The 18,596-nt window shown below is 46.4% G+C and overlaps 1 protein-coding gene across 2 annotated transcripts in view; it reads left to right on the plus strand.

Moving 5' to 3' along the window:
- Positions 1 to 18,596, plus strand: part of LOC106546495 (major histocompatibility complex class I-related protein 1-like) — a 56,957-nt gene that overhangs the window by 33,238 nt on the left and 5,123 nt on the right. The window contains exons 1-4 of one of the 2 annotated variants that reach the window (XM_087711319.1): positions 7,062 to 7,185; positions 13,758 to 14,033; positions 16,970 to 17,245; positions 17,630 to 17,911. In XM_087711319.1, coding sequence (XP_087567445.1) covers positions 7,116 to 7,185; positions 13,758 to 14,033; positions 16,970 to 17,245; positions 17,630 to 17,911 — 904 coding nt within the window. In that variant the 5' untranslated portion in view covers positions 7,062 to 7,115. Of the gene's footprint in view, positions 1 to 7,061; positions 7,186 to 13,757; positions 14,034 to 16,969; positions 17,246 to 17,629; positions 17,912 to 18,596 lie in introns of those variants that run through there. The other variant, XM_087711320.1, reaches the window with a different exon arrangement.

Consider the following 18,596-nt stretch of genomic DNA (forward strand, 5'->3'; position numbering starts at 1 on the left):
CTGATGGAGGGAGATCCTGTCCTGAGAGATCCTCCAGGGTCTGTCCACCAAAAGTGTTCGCAGGTCGGTGAACCAAGTCCTGCGTGGCCAGTGGGGGGCGACTAACACGACCTCGGCCTTCTCCACAAGTATCTTCTGAATTACTCTGGGAAGAAGAGGCAATGGTGGAAAAGCGTATAGGAGGCCTGGTGGCCATCTGCATCACGATGCACCCCCTCCAATCAATGTGCTGGGAACCGAGTGAAGAACTGTGGGAGGTGGCTGTTGTTGGGGGTGGCGAATAGATCTATCACCGGCATGCCAAATCTGTCCACAATGTCCTGGAAGATAGAGGGGTTCAGTTGCCACTCGGCATTGTCCAGAACCTTGCGACTGAGCCAATCTGCCTGCACATTCGCTACCCCTGAGATATGCTCCGCTGTGAGAGAAAGCAAGTTCCTCTCGGCCCAAAGCCCCAAGTTCATGGCTTCGTCCATGAGGGACCGTGATTTGGTACTCCCCTGTTGGTTGATATGTGCCTTTGCAGACACATTGTCCTTTAACACAAGCACATGTCTGCCCACCACCAGTGGAAGGAAATGGTGTAGGGCCAGATGAGCCGCCCTCAACTCCAGCCAGTTTATATTGTGGGAGCTGTCTACCTGGTCCCACTGGCCCTGTGCTACCTGCGCCTGAAGGGTAGCCCCCCCAGCCGAAAAGGCTGGCATCTGTCGTGACTGTCAATAAGTCCTGGTCCTTGAAAAGGCAGCCTTTCGTGATGGCCTGAGACGTCCACCACCTGATGGAACGGGTGACCTCCGCCGGTATGCGCACCTTGGCCAGGGAACAGCTTAAGAGTCTTCACTGAAAAGGCAAGAGGAACCATTGTAGGCGTCTGGAATGCAAACGCGCCCACGGAACAATCCCAATGGCCGACACCATGGTTCCCAGTAACTTAGATAGGGAAGCCAGTGAGCACCTGTATGTCCCGGCCACCTGACTTGCCAAGGCCCTGAGATTTTCTTGTCTCTCACGAGACAAGTAAACCCTGCATTCAACCGTATCGATCAACGCTTCCAAATGCACCAACCTGGTGGTAGGATGGAAGTGACTCTTTGGGATGTTGATCGAAAACCCATGGTTCTGGAGGACCTGAATGGTAGATGCCAGATCCCTACATGCCTGTTTAGGTGACGAAGATTGAATAAGGATATCATCAAGGTAAGCCTGAATTCTAATAGGCACCTCCCGTAGTGCTGCGACCAATGACGCTAACACTTTTGTAAATACCCGGGATGCTGATGACAGTCCAAAGGGGAGGGCAGTGTATTGGAAATGCTGCCCTAGATATGAAAAATGTAGAAACTGCCTGTGGTGTGAAAAAATAGGAATATGGAGGTACGCCTCCATTAAGTCGATTGAAGTTAAAAAATCACCCTCTCTGATGGAACCCAAAATGGTATGCAAAGAATGCATCTTAAACCGCTTGTAACAAATGAACCTGTTTAATTTCTTAAGATCTAGAATGGCTCTCCAGCCCCCCGAGGCCTTAGGAATTACAAAGAGGATTGAATAAAAACCCAACTCGCATTCGTCCACCGGTATCGGTTGTATTGCCCGAATGTCAATGAAATGTTGAATCGCCTCTTGCATAAGGCGTCTGCGAGCTGGGTTGGAGGAGACCGGGCAGGTCCTGAAGATCCTAGGGGGGCTGGAGGTAAACTCAAGGGTTAGCCCTTCTCTAACAGTTGACCTGACCCAAATGTCGGAGGTAGTTGTGTCCCACACATCAGCAAACATGGCTAACCTACCCCCTATGGGATAACTGTTCCCCGTGGAACTATGTTCTGCGGTAATAAGGTACCCCCCTCCCTGAAAGGGACGCCTGGAGGACTTTCCCCGCTGATATCGGTCAGGCTGGGCTCTCTGTCTGACAGAGTATCCTCCCTGCTGCCTATATCCCTGGTTTCCATAGTTCCCCCTAAAGGAAGAACCATAGTCCTGGTTACGAAAGGATGAACCAAAGTCTTGCCCTCGAAAGGACAGACGCCTGGGATAAGGACCTGGATGATTGAAGCCTTTTTTAGGTGCGGTAGGGAGGACCTTCCTCTTATCCTTATTCTCCACCAAGTAGGGATCCAACACATCCCCAAAGAGGGAACTGCCTTTAAACGGAGCAGAAGCCAGTCTCCACTTATGGCACACATCGGCCTGCCACTCCTGGAGCCACAGCAGTCTGAGTGATGCCACCGATGAGGCCATGGCCCTAGCTGCAAATCTTGCAGATGACAGGGTGGCATCCGAGGCGAATTGCACCGCTGCCACTAGCTTCGCAATGTCCTGGTGCGCGCGTATATCCGCAGTTGGGATATGCTGCTGAAGATCCTGAAGCCAAAGAAGACAAGGTCGGATGAAAAAGGAGGCCGTGGTAGAAGCCCTTACCGCCCAAGCAGCAGCCTGATGTCCCCTCTGCAGTGTGAGGTCTGCTCTTCTGGCTTCAGGACATCCTCTGGGGCTCCTGGCATCTAAGCTGGAGTGTATAGTGCAATTACAGGAGCGTCAATCGAAGGGATGGACATGAACTGAGCCAATTCATTAGCTACATTGAAAAAAAAATTATCTGAAGCCAAAGGGCTTAGCCCAGATGTGGGATTTGCCCATTGATGTTGAATTAAGTCGACAAATATTTTTGGCATAGGTACTGTTTCTGCTGGAAGAGATTGCTCCAAATATAAAGATTCAGCGCAGACAGTTGTTGGCCTGGGGGTTGAAGCCGCTGGCTGAGACTCAATCTTTGAGGCTACTTTGGCCTGGTAGAGCAGGGATTGGAGGGAAGAGGCCTGAGAAGGCTTTTTGCTCCGTCTCCCTGCCCTCATCCTCGGAAAGCTCAGCCTCCTTAAGTTCACCCTCCTCTGATTCAGAGGAGTCACCCTGCTCTTCCTGATCAGATGTCACCTGCCCTGCAGAGGGCGCCACTGGAGCCTGAGCTGGTGGTATTGTTGCAGGGACAGGGGCCTGCTTTTGTGTCAGGGCATCCCTTTGCTGCAACCCTGCTGTGATGCCCTGTGAGATGGCACTGGCAATAACATCTTGAAGGTTAGGCAAATACATAGGATTGCCCCATAATAGCTGCATCCATCCTTTGGACAGCTGGTGGAAGTATGTCATCTCTAACAGGTAGAGGGGCTTGGAGCCCCTGAGGTAGACCCAGATATTTGAGACATCAATGGGGTATATTGGATTAGCAGAAGGCTCTCTGTTTTGCCTGCCTCCTGGGGAGAGCATCAGTGAAAGGTGGCTCTGAGCTGGAGGTGTCAGATCAGATGGCAGAGTAGAAGAAGAAGCCTTTTTACTGGCTGCCTTCTTATGAATTCTCTTTAAGGCTTTGTCCTTCTGTTTCTCATAGCGTGAACTTTGATTTTTTTTCTCTTTAACTGAGGCTTGTGCTGTCTTTTTGCTAGCCCTGGCTGCTTCCCTGCCATCAGAAGTAGAGGGCTGCGGGGAGGAATGAGGCACTGAGGCCGCTTCAGGTGTGTTGGATACTTGAGCCTCCGCAGGAAATTCAGGAGCCGGTATGGAGATTTCTGCACCATGTTACCAACTGACAGGCGTTCAAAATGGCGATTCGCGCCTTTTCTAAACTGTCACGAAGCGCGCGCTAAACAGTAAGGTAAAATTCGCCCTGAGGCTCAGTCACACTAGCGGCGCTCCGAAGCACTTTTTACACTTTTATTTTTACTCACAAAAACCCCCTGTGGTTCGCTCCACGGCACCGTTTTGTATTTATATAGCCACAGGCTGCCTCTCAACTGCTGGACAGGAGTTGCGGAGCGTGTTCCCAGCAGGGACTCAAATAGTTTCTTTGTTTGAAAATAAGGAGCAGGGAGCCAAATGGTTTCTTTTCTGAAGATAAGCGTTTTAAATAGGGAAAGCGAAGCTGACAGCCAGCGGGCTGTTACAAAGTGCGGGAAGCTGATTAACGCCGTTTGAGTCGCTTCTGCCCAAGCGACAGTCTATCTACCCTGACAGGGTTTTGAGGCGCAGACCCCTCCAAATCCACTGTCCCACGAGGGGCTTTGATACTGGGGTGACTTTCTGGCACTCCCTATTATCTCACAAACGCCTTAATTGAGCCTCCAACTCTTTTCAATCCACATCCAACGTTGTTTAAAGACCGGAGAAAGCGATGAGGCAGCCGCCCCCATCGAGGGCTAAAGCTGGTCTACCTAGCAGGGGCGTGGTTAAACAACGATATCAGACCCAGTCCTCGAGATGAGTGGATGAAGGTTGACCCAGTCTGGATGCTGCCTCCGCCACTAGGGAGAACAATGGATCCAATGGTCGCCCCAATATAACAAAGATGTTGAGACTCTGGAAAGAGTGCAGAGAAGAGCAGCTAGAATGATTAGGGGACTGGAGTCTGGAGGCTAAAACATATGAATGCTGTAGAAATTGGGCATGCCTAGTCTAATGAAAAGAAGGACTAGGGGGGACATGATAGCAATGTTCCAATATTGGAGGGGCTCCTACAGAGATGAGGGGATCAAACTATTTTCCAAAGCACCAAAAGGTAAGAAAAACAATGGATGGAAACTATCCAAGGAGAGAAGCAATCTAGACTTAAGGAGAACTGTGAAAGCCAACAACAAATGGAACAGAAGTTGCCTTCAAAGGTTGTGGGTGCTCCATCACTCCAAAAAGAGACTGGATGTAAAACACAGGGGTATTTTAGAAGACATTATATTCATGAGGCTTTGTTGTTAAATTGGGATTAAAAGATTAAAAGGCAACATTATTTTAAAATTCCAGTTTGGTTATCAACTATTGAAGCATTTTCATATCCAATAACATACAAAAAGGAACAAACAGATATGGTGAAATGTTGAATGCAAAGGGTGAACTTAATTCTATGCAAGAACTGGAACAGCAAGGTATAAAGGTGAACTGATTTTCATATGCACAAATACAGTCTAGATATGATAAAGATCTTAAAATGGAAGGTTTCCATGATAAAATGACTGACTTAGATAAAATTTTGATGGGCACTGATGAAAAGATAATCAAAAAACTATAGGGATATTTGTTAGAGGTTAAGCTAGAAAAAGAACAAATTAAAGAATCTATGATTGCTTGGGAGAAATTTTTTTGGATATGGGATTGATTTAGAGAATTGGCAGAAATTGTGGTCTCAAAATTATAAAATGACAATGTCAACAGCATATAAAGAAACTTTGTACAAGATGTTTTACAGGTGGCACTTATCCCTGATGAGAATAGCGAGAATGTTCAAGAATAAATCGGAAAAGTGTTGGAAATGCCTTCAGATACCAGGCTCATATTACCATATATGGTGGACTTGCACAGAAGCTAAAAGATATTGGACTAAAATCCACAATTGGTTGGAAAAAATGATACAAAAACATATAGACTTTAAACCAGAGATTTTTTTATTGGGAATTATACCAGAAACATACAACAGAGAACTGAAATATTTGATTGTAAACATGTTAGCAGCAGCTAGAATTGTATTTGCTAAAAACTGGAAAAATGAGAAAATACCAATGCAGGAGGAAGTTATTCACAAAATAATGGAATGTGCTGAAATGAGTAAATTGACATTTGAAATTACAGAACAAGAAGATAAACTTTATAGGATATGGGACTTGTTCTACCAGTGGTTACTTAAAAAAACATGGAAATGAAAGATATCAGAAAATGTTGTATATATAAAAATAGAATGATATAGAATATAAAAAAGATTTTATTATTGAAGACATTTAGGATAATGTTATGAATTGTTATAATATAAATGAACCCAATATCTACTATATCTCGTTTAAAATGAAGATATAATAGTGATAATCAAACAAATGAGGCATAATAACAATTAGATATTTAAACATATTTGACTTGTTAATATGTGATTTTATATAAATGATAAGTGATGGAAAGAATGCACAAAAACTTGTAACCAATCAGACACACTGTTCGTAATTGAAGATGATTTTATGTTTCTGTTTTGTTTTGTCTGTTTATGTTTGTTTAAAAATAAAAAAACTCTTTAAAAAAAGAGATTGGACTATCACTTGTCTGAAATGGTATAGGGTCTCCTGCTTGAGCAGGGGTTGGACTAGAAGACCTCCAAAGTCCTATTTGATATCTGTCCACCCCATCAGCTCTTAAAGACGAAGTATGGGCTTTTTCTGCTGTAGCCATCCTGGATATCCTTCTCTTAAAGCCTCTTAAAATAGACTTGTGTGGATAGGCTTTGGGATCTCAAGCAATGGGGCTGCATTGCTGATCATAGCCTTCCTTCCTTTTTGCATAATGTTTTTCATGTTTTTTTTTAATTTTACGTACTGTTTTTTTATTTTATGACACAGAGTCACGTTTTAGAGACAGGTGGCTGTGTAGATATGAGGTATCAATCAATCAATCAATCAATCAATAGTTCTGTCTTTGCAGGAGAATAATAGGAATTAGAGAATTAATGTCTTGCATTTGGTAAGTTGATGTCCCCCCCCCCCAAAAAAAAGACACGCCTTCATCTTGAAGCTGCCACAAGAGCCTTTGAGCGTTTTCATCCAGAGTGAAGATCATTTGGAGCTTCTGTCCTAGAAGATAGAATCATTCAAAGGGACCTTGGAGGTCTTCTAGTCTAACTCTCGGTTCAAGGAAGGAGAGATCTTTATGTACTATCCAGATCAAATGGTTGTCCGGTCCGTTTCTGAACATCTCCAGTGATGGAGCACCTACAACTCCAGGAAAGAAGCGATTTCATGGATTAATTGTTCTCACGGTCCCTTTACCGCACCCCTCCTTTCCCCAGCCCCAAATAATCCTCTCGTTTTCCCCAGCCCCGCAGTTCTTCCCCTCCAAGAGACGGCATCCCTGGGAGGGTTTTCAGAATGAACTTTCGCTTTTCTCCCCTCTCCCGCCCCTCCCACCCGTTCAGCCTGGGCGTCTGCCGAACAATTATGACGACAACTCAATACACTTCCCCCACACTTAATGGTTAACCTTGGCCAATCGCCAGCCTGCTCTGGATTGTTGCTCTGTAGATCAGCGGGGCAGGTGGTTGTTTTTTTGTCTGCGATTTCCGGAAAGCGTGGGGCAGGTTGAGGATCGCGGCCAGGATGGCTCTTCGTTCTGCGCCCCTCTTGCTCTTGGTGTTAGTGTTGGTGGCCCTCCGGGAGAGCTGCTTCGGTGAGTCCTTTTGGGGGCATGGGGGTTTCTCCCCCTTTTTCTGCTAGTAGGAAATCTCTCTCTTTCTCCCTCCCCCCCCCCCAACTCCCCAAACAGATTATTCTGAAAAAAGGATTCTTGGTTCGGTTGTCTTTCTAGTCCGCTCTGCATGCTTTCAGAACAGGCCTTAAGGGTTGCCTGGACTCGGCTGCTGCCACCCCCCCCCCAGCCCCTCTGGGAACAGGACAAGGGTTGCCCCTCTAGATGCGGGTCAGGTCTACCTGGGCGACCCCAAGCGCAGTTCTTTCCCTCCCCCTAAGTGGAGGTTGCTGGAAAGCAGCGTTTTCAGGGGATCAGGTCAGTTCACTCACTTCCTGGCTGCCTTTGCCCAACCCCCTCCACCTGCTGCGTCTTATTTGGGGTGGGGGGCTTCGTAGTTTTTTTCTGGGTGCTGAGAGGACCCAGCCCATTTCTCAGAAGGCTTGTGTGTTATAGGCCAACTGAGAGGTTGTTGCAATGGATAAATTAGGTTCAGGTTGCGGTGTGAATGCTGCAGGGTCGGAGTCTAGTGAGAAAAACTCCTTGGAATAAATAATCTTCCTAAAGATCCTTTTCTTTGATTTTCATTTTCTCCCCTGTATCCCATCCTAAAGCCCAACAACCCCAGAGCTGTTTTTCTGGGACAGGCAGAGATTTGCCTCCTCAGATGTTCCTTCTTCCATTTCAGAAGCCTCCCAGTTAGAGACAAATTTGCAAAATTAAAAATACAGGTGGTCCTTGACTTATGTCCATGCCTGAACCCAAAAATTCGATTGTTAGGTGAGACATTTGTCTTAACTGAGCTTTGCCCCATTTTACAACCTTGCTTGCCTCCGTTGTTAGGTAAATCTGGCTTCCCCATGGACTTTGCTTGCCAGAAGGTCACAAAAGGGGATCACGTGTCCCTGGGACACACCAACCATCGTAAATATGAACCAGTTGCTGAACATCTGAATTTTGATCAAGAGATCATGAGGATGCTGTGAAAAATGGTCATAAGTCACTTTTTTCAGAGCCATTCTAACTGAATGGTCACTAAATGAACTGCTTTAAGTCGAGGACTACTTATATTTAAAATGTATTGTTATTCCTTAGTAATCAGGAAGCATCCTTGGGCTGTTCCTGGTTGTTTGCTCAGGGAAAATATCAATGCAGCAGCTTTTCAAAAACTTTGGCAGGATCGTGTTGGCAGGATCTTGTTGATTAAATAGGCTGGGTTGGAGGCAGAGGAAGAGAAGCATCTCTGGAGGGGGACTAGAATCAGAATAGAATAGAGTTGTTGGAAGGGACCTTGGAGGTCTTCTAGTCCAGCCCCCTTCTCAAGTAAGAGACGCAATACCAGGGCTATCACTCGTGTCGTAAACGGCGGCGCCGGCGTCACGTCAGATGGGAAAGGAATTCATTTTCTGGCATGTAATCCAGAGTTTATTTGAGTTATTATCTCCACATTCGTGATGAATGTATCTTTTCTTTTATGTAGACTGAGAGAATATACACCAAAGACAAATTCCTTCTCTGTCCAATCACACTTGAATTCTATTCTATTCTATTCTAATCTAATCTAATCTAATTCTACATTCCATTATTCTATTCTATACTCTACTCTATTCTACTCAGTTGCTGAGAATACACATTTTAAGTTACAAGCAGGGCTAAGCTTGACAATTACATGCTCTAATTCGGTGATGGGGAATCTATGGCATGTGGGCAGAGGAGCCGTTGCCCTGCTCAGCTCCATTGCGCCTGCCTCCTGCCGGCCCGCTGTTTTTCAAATCTCTGCCATGCATACCCGTTTTTGGTCCCAGGAGGCTTTAGGAAGGCCTGCTAGGCCAAAAACAGACTGCGGGGTGGTGGGTGGTCACGCGTGGATTGCAGGGGATGGGAGGGGGGCATAGGAAGTTATGCGTACGGGGGTGGGGTAGGGCACATACGAGATTTTGCGTGCGCATTGCCTTACAGGTGTGGGCAGGCACATGCGTTTGGTACGTGCCGATATAACTGTTAGCCATCTAATCCTTTCCAGGATTAAGTGTAAGAAGAGTTTGGGATGCATCCAAAGTTTTATAAGGGGATAGTTTAAGGTAAAAGTAAATTTAAAGAGAAAAGGCAAGAAGAAAACACAAGTGGTTTTGGATTAGATTTTTTTAAAAAAAGAAACGGTTTAAAAATTCCCGAACAGAACAACTATTACTCACCAAATTAAACTTCCACAGAGGCCATTATTTATGATAATAGATAATTAGTTGACTAATAAATAGTGTGTGTATTATCAGTAAGTGAAATGGAAATAAAGATGAATTATGAATAAAAGAAAAAAAGAAATTTTAGCTTTCCAACTCTGCTGGGAAAATGGTTGACAAATAAGTTGGGCAAAGAAAAAGAAAAGAAACTAAAATTTACCTGTGAAAAAGGACAGCAGGAATGAGATCCTATTGGCCACTGCCTAGCAATAGAGTAAATGTTCTGATGAGTGACAGTTGGCTGCAGCCTATACAAGAGGTTGGGCTGGCTTTATTCTCTTTGCTGGAAACAACATTTAGCTCAGGTGTGTTATGATTTTCATTCCTGAACCTGGGACAGTCATTTTATAGATGGGCAGCTGTAAAAAAAATATGAGGAATATATAAATAATTCTGTCTTCACAGGAGAATGACAGGAAGTAAGGAATTAATGTAATATATTTGGTAAGCTGACATCCCCCCCCCCCCAATAAGATATGTCTCCAGATTGAAGCTGCCACAAGAGCCTTGGAGGGTTTTCATCCAGAGTGAAGATCATTTGGGGTCTCTGATCTGGAACCTAGAATCGTTCAAAGGGACCTTGGAGGTCTTCTAGTCTAACTCTTGGCTCAAAGAAGGAGAGACCTTATACCCCAGAAGTAGAACCCTCTGTGCGGGCACGTGAACTGTTGCCCAAGCTCAGGTCTGCTGTGCATGCGCGTGAACCCCCCACCGGCCAGCTTTTTTGGGGTTCTGCCGTGCATGCGGGGGGTGCACATGCGGAGGACACACATGCATGCGGGTGAGACAGGGTGCATGGGCAGTAGATGTTTGCACATGCACAGAGGTGGCATGTGCAGGGGTGTCGCCCATTCATTACATTATGGGGGCGCATGCATACTCTTTTGGCACTCAGTGCCGAAAAGGTTAGAATCACCCCTGCCTTATATCATCCCAGTCAAACGGCTCTCCGGTCCATTTTGAATAGCTCCAGTGATGGAGCAACTTTTCTCCCCTTTGCTAAACCGGGGCGGGCGTGGCTAGCGCTGTCACATCCAGGCCGTGGGTCACAGGTTTGACAGCGCTGTCCTGTACCGTTTCAGACAAGTGACTGTCCAGCTGTTCCACTGGTTAATGGTCCTCACTGCTAGGAAGTTTCTCCTGCATTCCAGGTTGCTTCTCCTCTTGATCAGTTTCCATCCGATGTTTCTTCTCCTGCCTTCTGGTGCTTTGAAGAATAATTTGACCCCCTCTTCTTTGTGGCAGCCCCCCCAAATACCAGAATACTGCAATCATGTAATCCTCCTTTTCTCTAGACTGGCCAAACCCAAATCCTGCAACCGTTCTTTGTCTGTTTTAGTCTCCAGGCCTTTACTCATTTCAGTTGCCCTTCTTTACACTTTTTCCAACGTCCCAAAACCTTTTTTGTAATTTAGTGAGGTCAAGTTTCAGGGAAAGTGAAGAAAGTGCTTGAGATTCAGAATAAATCTGGGGCCTCTCTAGCACCTGAGAATTATGGTTTCGGGGGCCCTAACTGGGTTGCTGAGATTAAGGAATCTTGGGATAATCCCTGTGAGATTCTCTGTGGAAGAAGGGGGAGCCCCTGGGAGTCCTGGGTTCAAGGCTGATTCCCGCTCAGATGGCTGAACTCTTGGAGGGGAGGGGGGATTTTCCAGGTGGAGGAGGCTGAAGAAAAAGATCCAGGGGGGCTGCATGCCTTCAATATCACTCCCTTTGCTCCCTCTTTGATTGCCCACATCTCCCAGGCAAACAGTTTGGCTTTCCTCCAAGGATCCCATGGCCTCTGGTCTTACCCAGATTCCCCCTCTTCCTCCTCCCTTTTATAAAATCCTGGTGAAAAACATAACAGAAAAACAAAAAAGGTATGAAAAAGATAAGAGGGAATGTGGTTTTAGTTGGGAAGCACAGAGCTGGATAAGATACTGATGGGAACAGAAGAAAAATAATTAAGAAATTGTATAGTTATTAAGAATTAGACTAGAAGAAAAAGTGGTCAAGGACACTATGTTAAACTGGTCAAAGAATTTTGGTTACCCGATTGAGCTAGAAAAATGGCAGCAACTATGGGAAAGAAACTATAAACCTACCATGTCAACAGCCTATAAATAAAACTTGTATACAATGTTTTATAGATGACACATGACAATGGGAAAAACTAGCTAAGATGTTTAAAGATAAATCAAGTGAAAGTGTCAACAAGCAACAGGTTCATACTATCGTATGTGGTGGACGTGCAGAAGCAAGGAAGTATTGGACTAAAATAAGAACATGGTTTGCTCAAAATTGGAAATTAAATAAGGTACCAACAGAAGAGAAAATTCTAGGCTGCGTAGAGACGAACAGATTGACTTTGAAAATAAAGGATAAAGAAGAATCAATGTACTTCAAGACATGGGGAAGGTTTTATGAATGGTTGGAGAAAGACATACAGAAAAGAAAGTAAGGGGAAGCTATGGAACCCAGACAATATGCCATTAAGTAGAAAAGGGGGGGAAGAGAGGGGGAAATACAGAAGAAAATAATAATATATAAGTATATATTCAAAAGTAAGATAGAAAGGGGGGAAACATAATCATGATAGATTTGAGAAGGAAAGGGAACAAGAAAGGATATTCAACTATTTTTGGGTCTGCGGAAGTACCACTCCAAGAAAAGAAAAATTAAGAGCTGGAAGAGACACCTATAACAATAGAAAAAGAAAGGAAGAGAGGAGGAGAGGAAATGAGAGGAAGAGGAGGGAAGGAAGGAAGCTAGAGGTGTGGAAAGGAAGATGGAAGGAGAGAAGGAGAGAGGGTAGAAAGGGGAAGAGGAAGAGAGGAGTAGGGGAGATGTAAGGGAAGAAGGAAGGGAAAGGAGAGAGGAAGGAAGAAAGTAGACGAGGGAGGGAGAAAAGAAAGGGAAAAGAAGGTGGTTTCAAAATACGTGAGGGATGGATGATAAATAAAGCAACCCAAATGAGATTGTTGTTCCCAATTTGGGTCAGAGCCTGGTGCCGAAGCCAGTGATGGACGCCAGACATGAGGTGCAGGTTTTCTGATCACTTTTTATTGGAGAACTCCAAGGAAAAGGGTTCCTGGTCAAAAGGCCAAGAACCAAGAACCAAGGCTTAAGAAAGCTTTATACATTTTCACTAAAGGAGAAGGGGGGACAAGGTGAGATAATAAGAAATATCCTCTAATAAACATTTTAGCAATAATTCCACAATTTGTTCTATTGGTCTATAACTGTCCCATTCCTAAGCCTTGGCTAATGAATACTCCAGGAGTTCTCTAATACAGTGGTCTCCAACCTTGGCAATTTTAAGACCTGTGGACTTCAACTCCCAGAGTTCCTCAGCCAGCAAAGCAAAGCTGGCTGAGGAACTCTGGGAGTTGAAGTCCACAGGTCTTAAAGTTGCCAAGGTTGGAGACCACTGCTCTAATAGACATTTCATTTGCTGCAGGCCATCTCCATTGCTAGCTTTTGGCTGAGGTCTGCAAGTTGTCTAATCCTTGTTACTTTTATCAACTTTCTAACTACCCATAATTGCTACAGGCTTTACACAGGGATATTTCCTGTTGATAAGCATCCTTTGTTCTTGCCAGACAGACCCCCCCCCCCCCAATTACAGTCTTCCTGATTTCCTTTCAAGTGTGTGCCATGGACCTTCCTTTAGCAGCCAGCCCATCAGTATGTTATAACCCTGTAAATGGAATGACAGATATATACGAACGAGGAATTTAAAAAGGGATAATAGTGATGTGAATGTATACCTATAATTGTATATAGAGAACAAAAATTAAAAAAACTTTTCAGAGAAAAATAAATAATCCATGCTGGCACCCAGTGAAGTGAAAAAGATTTTTTTTTCTGGGACTGGAAACCTGGGGAGACCAGGGGTTTCTGCTGCTTTGGAGCTTCTGGGGATGGAGCCCCCTTTCTTCCTGTGGGGCCACTGCAGCCTCCTTGGGGAGAGACTGATCAATGCAGAAGGGGGGGGTTGAGGGAGGGCTTGCTGGAAGAGGGGAGGACACAATTGGAGGGGAGCACATAAAGTTTGGTGAGGCTGCTCTCTCTTTGGCCCTACTTTCCCTTCCCTTCCTCTCTCTCTCCCGCAACCTCTCTGCCCCCGCAACCCTTCAGGCCCTCCAGAAGAGGCTCCTTTGTCTCTCGGTCACTCCACTTTCCACTCTGCTTTCCCCCCCCTTCCATCATCTCCCCCTTCCTTTCCTCCTCCCTCCTCCACCTGCCCTCTCTTCCTCTTCCTTCTTCCTTCCAGACCGGAAAAGGGCCCCCAGCAGAAGTCCCCTAATTCTGCCTTTGGCTCCCTTCCAGGCGCCTCCTCCCACTCCCTGAAGTATTTCTCCACCGCCATCTCGGAGCCCAGTCAAGGGCAGCCCCACTTTGTCTCTCTGGGGTACGTGGACGATCAACTCTTCAGTTACTACGACAGCCACAGCTGCAGGGAGCAGCCTCGAGCCTCCTGGATGGAGAGGTTGGGGAAGGACGACCCCCAGTACTGGGAGAGTCAGACCCAGATGGCACATGACCAAGAGGAGCCGTTCAGAGAAAACCTGGAGACTCTGAGGTATCGCTACAATCAGAGCAAAGGTGAGTGATGGGTCAGGTGCCTCCTCCGCCCCCCCCTCCCTGGAGAGAAAGGTGAGAACCTTTCAAAAGGCAAGTTTTTAAATATGTTTTTTCTTTTTAAAAAATCAATATGATTATCCTTGCCTAGCTGACATTTTCTGCCAGTTGCAGTTAATAAAAACATGTTTCCTTTTGTTTTTAACTTTTTATTTTGTTTATGCAAACATAACATCTTTGCAACACATTACACTTCTTTTACATATATCTTGTGATTCTTTTATCTGTAAGTGTAAATCTTACACAACTATAACTACATATATGTATATACAGTATATATTTCTATTATTTCATACGTCTTTTTTCTCCATTCTATTTATAACAACCTTTATGTACATTTGACTTGTTTTATATCCTTCCTATTATTTATTTGCTACAGTCTATTTCATAATTCTACCTTTTATTCATTTTCGGTTTTGTAGTTATTTTTTAATTTCTTGATTTTTCTTTTCTTTTTTGCTTTACTATTCCCCCCCCCCCCTTTCCTTTAGCCAATTCAGGGACGTGCAGTCACTAGAGGCAAGGGAGGCGGAGCCTCACCAGTCTCCTCAGGAAAAAGAAATAAATTTAAATATATATTTAAAATAATTAAAGCCAAGATAGTTGCTACCAGATTCCAGGTCATAGTGGCTTGGTGTCTGCTTAGTGTTAACCAAAGCCGGAGGCGAGAGAACTCGGGGCCTCTTTTCCATAAGGAATTTTTCGCCTTCTAAAAGTTAATAAAGAGTTAAAAGGCAAAGAAGTTCAGATGGAAAAGAGGCACTAATTCTCCCGCCTCCTGATCTGGAAGCAGCCAATCGTGTCTTCTTGAGCACGCTTAGGTTGGGCGGGGCGTGCTTCAGAGGAGAGAGGAGTGGGCGAGAAGGAGGAGGCTGCCTGCCTCTTTGCTGCAGACCTGGGCACTTGGCGGCTCCCGCGATGCAAAGTAAGTGCCCCACCATCCCCGATGCTGCCGCCCGCTGCCCCGGCCTGCTTCTCCAGGCTCCGCCGCTGGAAGTCCCGGATCGCCTCTGGGGGAAGTCTGGGTGAGAAGCGGAGCGAAGCTTCTCTGCAGCCTCCCGGCGCTGCCCAGAGGCTCTTGCAGGAGCACATGTCAGTGGCCGGCGGCCTGGAGCGGCCCCGGTTGTGAGACAAGGGAGCACTTAAAGCAGCCGCTGCCGCCGCCGCCACCACCCCTCCTTCGCCCGGCGGGGCGGTGGTGGCAGCAGCGGCTACTTTAAGTGCTCCCTTGTCTGTCTCACAGCCGGGGCTGCTCCAGGCCGCCGGCCGCTGACACGTGCTCCTGCAAGAGCCTCTGCGCAGCGCCGGGAGGCCGCAGAGAAGCTTCGCTCCGTTTTTCACTCAGCCTTCCCCCAGAGGCGATCCGGGACTTCCAGCGGCGGAGCTTGGAGAAGCAGCGGACGTAGGCCGGGACAGCGGGGGGGGGGGCAGCGGGGCACTTTGCATCGCAGGAGCCACCAAGCGCCTTTGCTGCAGACCCGGGCGCTTGGTGGCTCCCGTGATGCAAATTCCCCCCCCCCCCGCCGAGCCTCACCAGGTATCAACCTCACCGCACGTCACTGAGCCAATTATACCATAAACCCCATACAAAGTAATATTCAGATTCTTCTTTATCTTTTAATTTAATTCTTTTGTGAGGCTATCCATCTCTGTACATTCCAATATTTTTTAAATTACATTTTCTTCTGTTGGTGTGTAATTATTTTTCCAATTTTGTGCGAATAGATTCTCGCTACCATGATTATGTGTAGAATTAAATATTTAATATTTTTCTCATACAATACAATAATACAATACAATAGCAGAGTTGGAAGGGACCTTGGAGGTCTTCTAGTCCAACCCCCTGCCTAGCAGGAAACCCTATACAGAACAGAAACAGAAATATTTTTCCCATGGGGAGATCAGGGAATCTCCTCTCGAGGGAAGGATCAGACTGCATCGCCCGAGGATCTTCCTCTTCCTCCAAAGGGAAGTTCTCTGGCTGAGCAGAAGAAGCAGAGAAAGGATCCCCTCACCTGTCATTCCTGGGTGTGGAGAGGAAAGGAGAGGACTGGTCAGTTTAGTTCAACTCTACTTCCAGATGGTTTCCCCTTAGATTCGAGGGTTCCTGGCGTCCTTCCTCCCTCTCAAGCCCACACAGGAGTAGAAAACATTCAGGATTTTCTTTTGGTTTTCTTTTAAATCCAAGAATCTCTTCACTTGAAGTCGAAATATCTTCTCCAGGGCCTTCCAGAGTCTGTAAGCTTCAAACTTCATTTGAAAGGTCAATAATCCTTTGGGTCTCCAGATCAGACTGGGCCACTTGCTGCTGTTGCTGAGGGAAATATTAATTTGAGACCCTTCAAGACTTCATTCTCACATTACACTAAACCATGATTTGCTTCTGGTCAGCCCAAAGTGGGAACCAGCCCTTGTGACTTTGTGCTATTTGTAAACACAGAGCATGATTTATGATCACAGGGATCCCTGCAAACTTCTTTGCAGATTGATTAGATCTTGTTTGAGACCATTTCTCATTCCCTCTTTGCAACTGCAGATTCAGGCAACTGTTTCCTCTCTGGGATCCCTTTGTTTCCCCCCAAGAGTTTCCCCTGCGGAGGAATGGCAGAAGGAAGGATGGAAGCGTTTCTTATGCGACTCCTTCTTCTCTCAATCTCCCTTGGGATCCTCTGCTGGCTTTTCCAGATTCCCTTTTCCCTCGGGAGGTTTAGGGGCTCCATGCAAGGATGCAGGTTGAGGGAGGGGAGAAGATGGTTAGTGGTGGGGGCATTTTTTCCCTTGAGCGCTTGAGAGAAAATGGGGGTGTCAGTGTCTCCCTCCAGTGTCAAAGTCCCTGAAGGGAGGTGGGGTCTCTGTCCATCTTGAGGATTCCCCAAGCTATCATCTTTTCTCTATTTCAGGGCTTCACGTAATACAGTGGTTGTATGGCTGTGAGCTCTGGGAAGATGGGCGCAAAGGAGGGTTTCACCAGTATGGATATGATGGGAGGACCTTCCTCACCTTTGATAAGGAGACCCTCACCTGGGTGGCTCCTGACCTCCAGGCCCAGATCACCCGGAGGAAATGGAATGCTCTTCCAGGATGGAATCAGAGAAAGAAGACCTACCTGGAGGAAATCTGCATTGAGTGGCTGGAGAAATACCTGTACTACGGGAATGAGACACTGCAGAGGACAGGTGAGCATCTGGATCCAGACTGGACTTTCCTCCTTTATGGCTGGATCTCCTGTACACATTCAGCCCCTTTGGGTCCCTGGTCTTTAGCCTGTCTTTCCCCTGAAGGGAGCAGCCCAAGATCAGTCAGAGTTCAAAGCAGCCAGAGAGGAATTTCCTTGGAGCCTCAATTTGCTGCCGGAGGTTTTTCAGGCTGAGCCCCTGGGAAGGACTCAAAATCAGGAGTTGAGAGATTTCCAGATTTGGAGCATTTCCTAAAACTCTTGCGAGACACTGCTGGTGTGGAGTGGGAAAAAGTAGGAGATATTCTTGCCCTTTCAAGTTTCCCATCCACCTTCCAGGCTTTGGAGGGGCTCAGAGTTAATTCTGGGGGTGCCGTTTTTGCAGAGACTCCAAAGGTGACGGTGAGCAGCAGGACGGAGGTGGAGGATGGGATGGAAACGCACATCTGCCGCGTGGATGGCTTCTACCCCAGGGAGATCGATGCCTCCTGGACACGGGACGGGGAGGTCTGGCTGCAGGACACCCTCCATGGGTTTGTGGCCCCCAATTCAGATGGGACCTACCACTTCTGGCTCAGCATCCAGATCGACCCCAAAGAGAGGAGCCGCTATCGTTGCCACGTGGAGCACGACGGCCTGCAGGAGCCTCTGGACTTGGAGCTGAAGGGTGAGAGGCTGCAGGAAGGGGAAGGCTGGGCTCTCTGGCAGGCTGGAGGGTGGTGGGAGAGAAATTTCATCCCAGCTGTGTCCAGATGTGACTTTTTAAGCCATTGTTTTTTCCAATATTTGAGGTTGGTGAAGCTGCAGGGACCAGTCCATAGAATTGGTTTCATGTGATGTAAAGGAAACTACAGAATCCCATCACAAGAGTTGGCCAATCCTGATTAAATGGTCTCAGATCCTCCCTTAGCCTTTCTTCTCCACCTGGTTTTTGCCTCCAGCAGAAAAGCAGCAGGTGTGCTGAGCACCAGAAACAGATTTCCTTTTGTTTACAATTCCTATAAAGTACCAGAATCAGGAGTCTGGGAGGCCCATGTGGTGAATGCCAAATTTTGACTAAAATTGATGAACTGCGGCTGACTTCAGGCAATGCAGAGAGAGGCTGGACTGATGCATCAGCAGTCAGTGGTGTGATTCAACCTGTCTAACAACCAGTTCACTGAGCGGGCACTTTTGGTGGGTTAAAACAAAGCTTAAAAATTTACCTTCTACTGCTGTTGTGACCCGGCTCTGTAGGGCTAAAAAACAGGGAAATGTGGGTGAGTATAGGCCAGGGGCAGGGTGGGGTGAGCCAACCTGAAGGTTGGAGCAAACTGGTTCGCTCTCAGCTGATCTTTGGAGCTATCAGTTCT

The sequence above is a fragment of the Thamnophis sirtalis genome, unplaced genomic scaffold (genome assembly GCF_051295495.1).
Source record: "Thamnophis sirtalis isolate CommonGarterSnake01/CBP01778 unplaced genomic scaffold, rThaSir2_p1.2 scaffold_3, whole genome shotgun sequence".
NCBI lineage: Eukaryota > Metazoa > Chordata > Lepidosauria > Squamata > Natricidae > Thamnophis > Thamnophis sirtalis.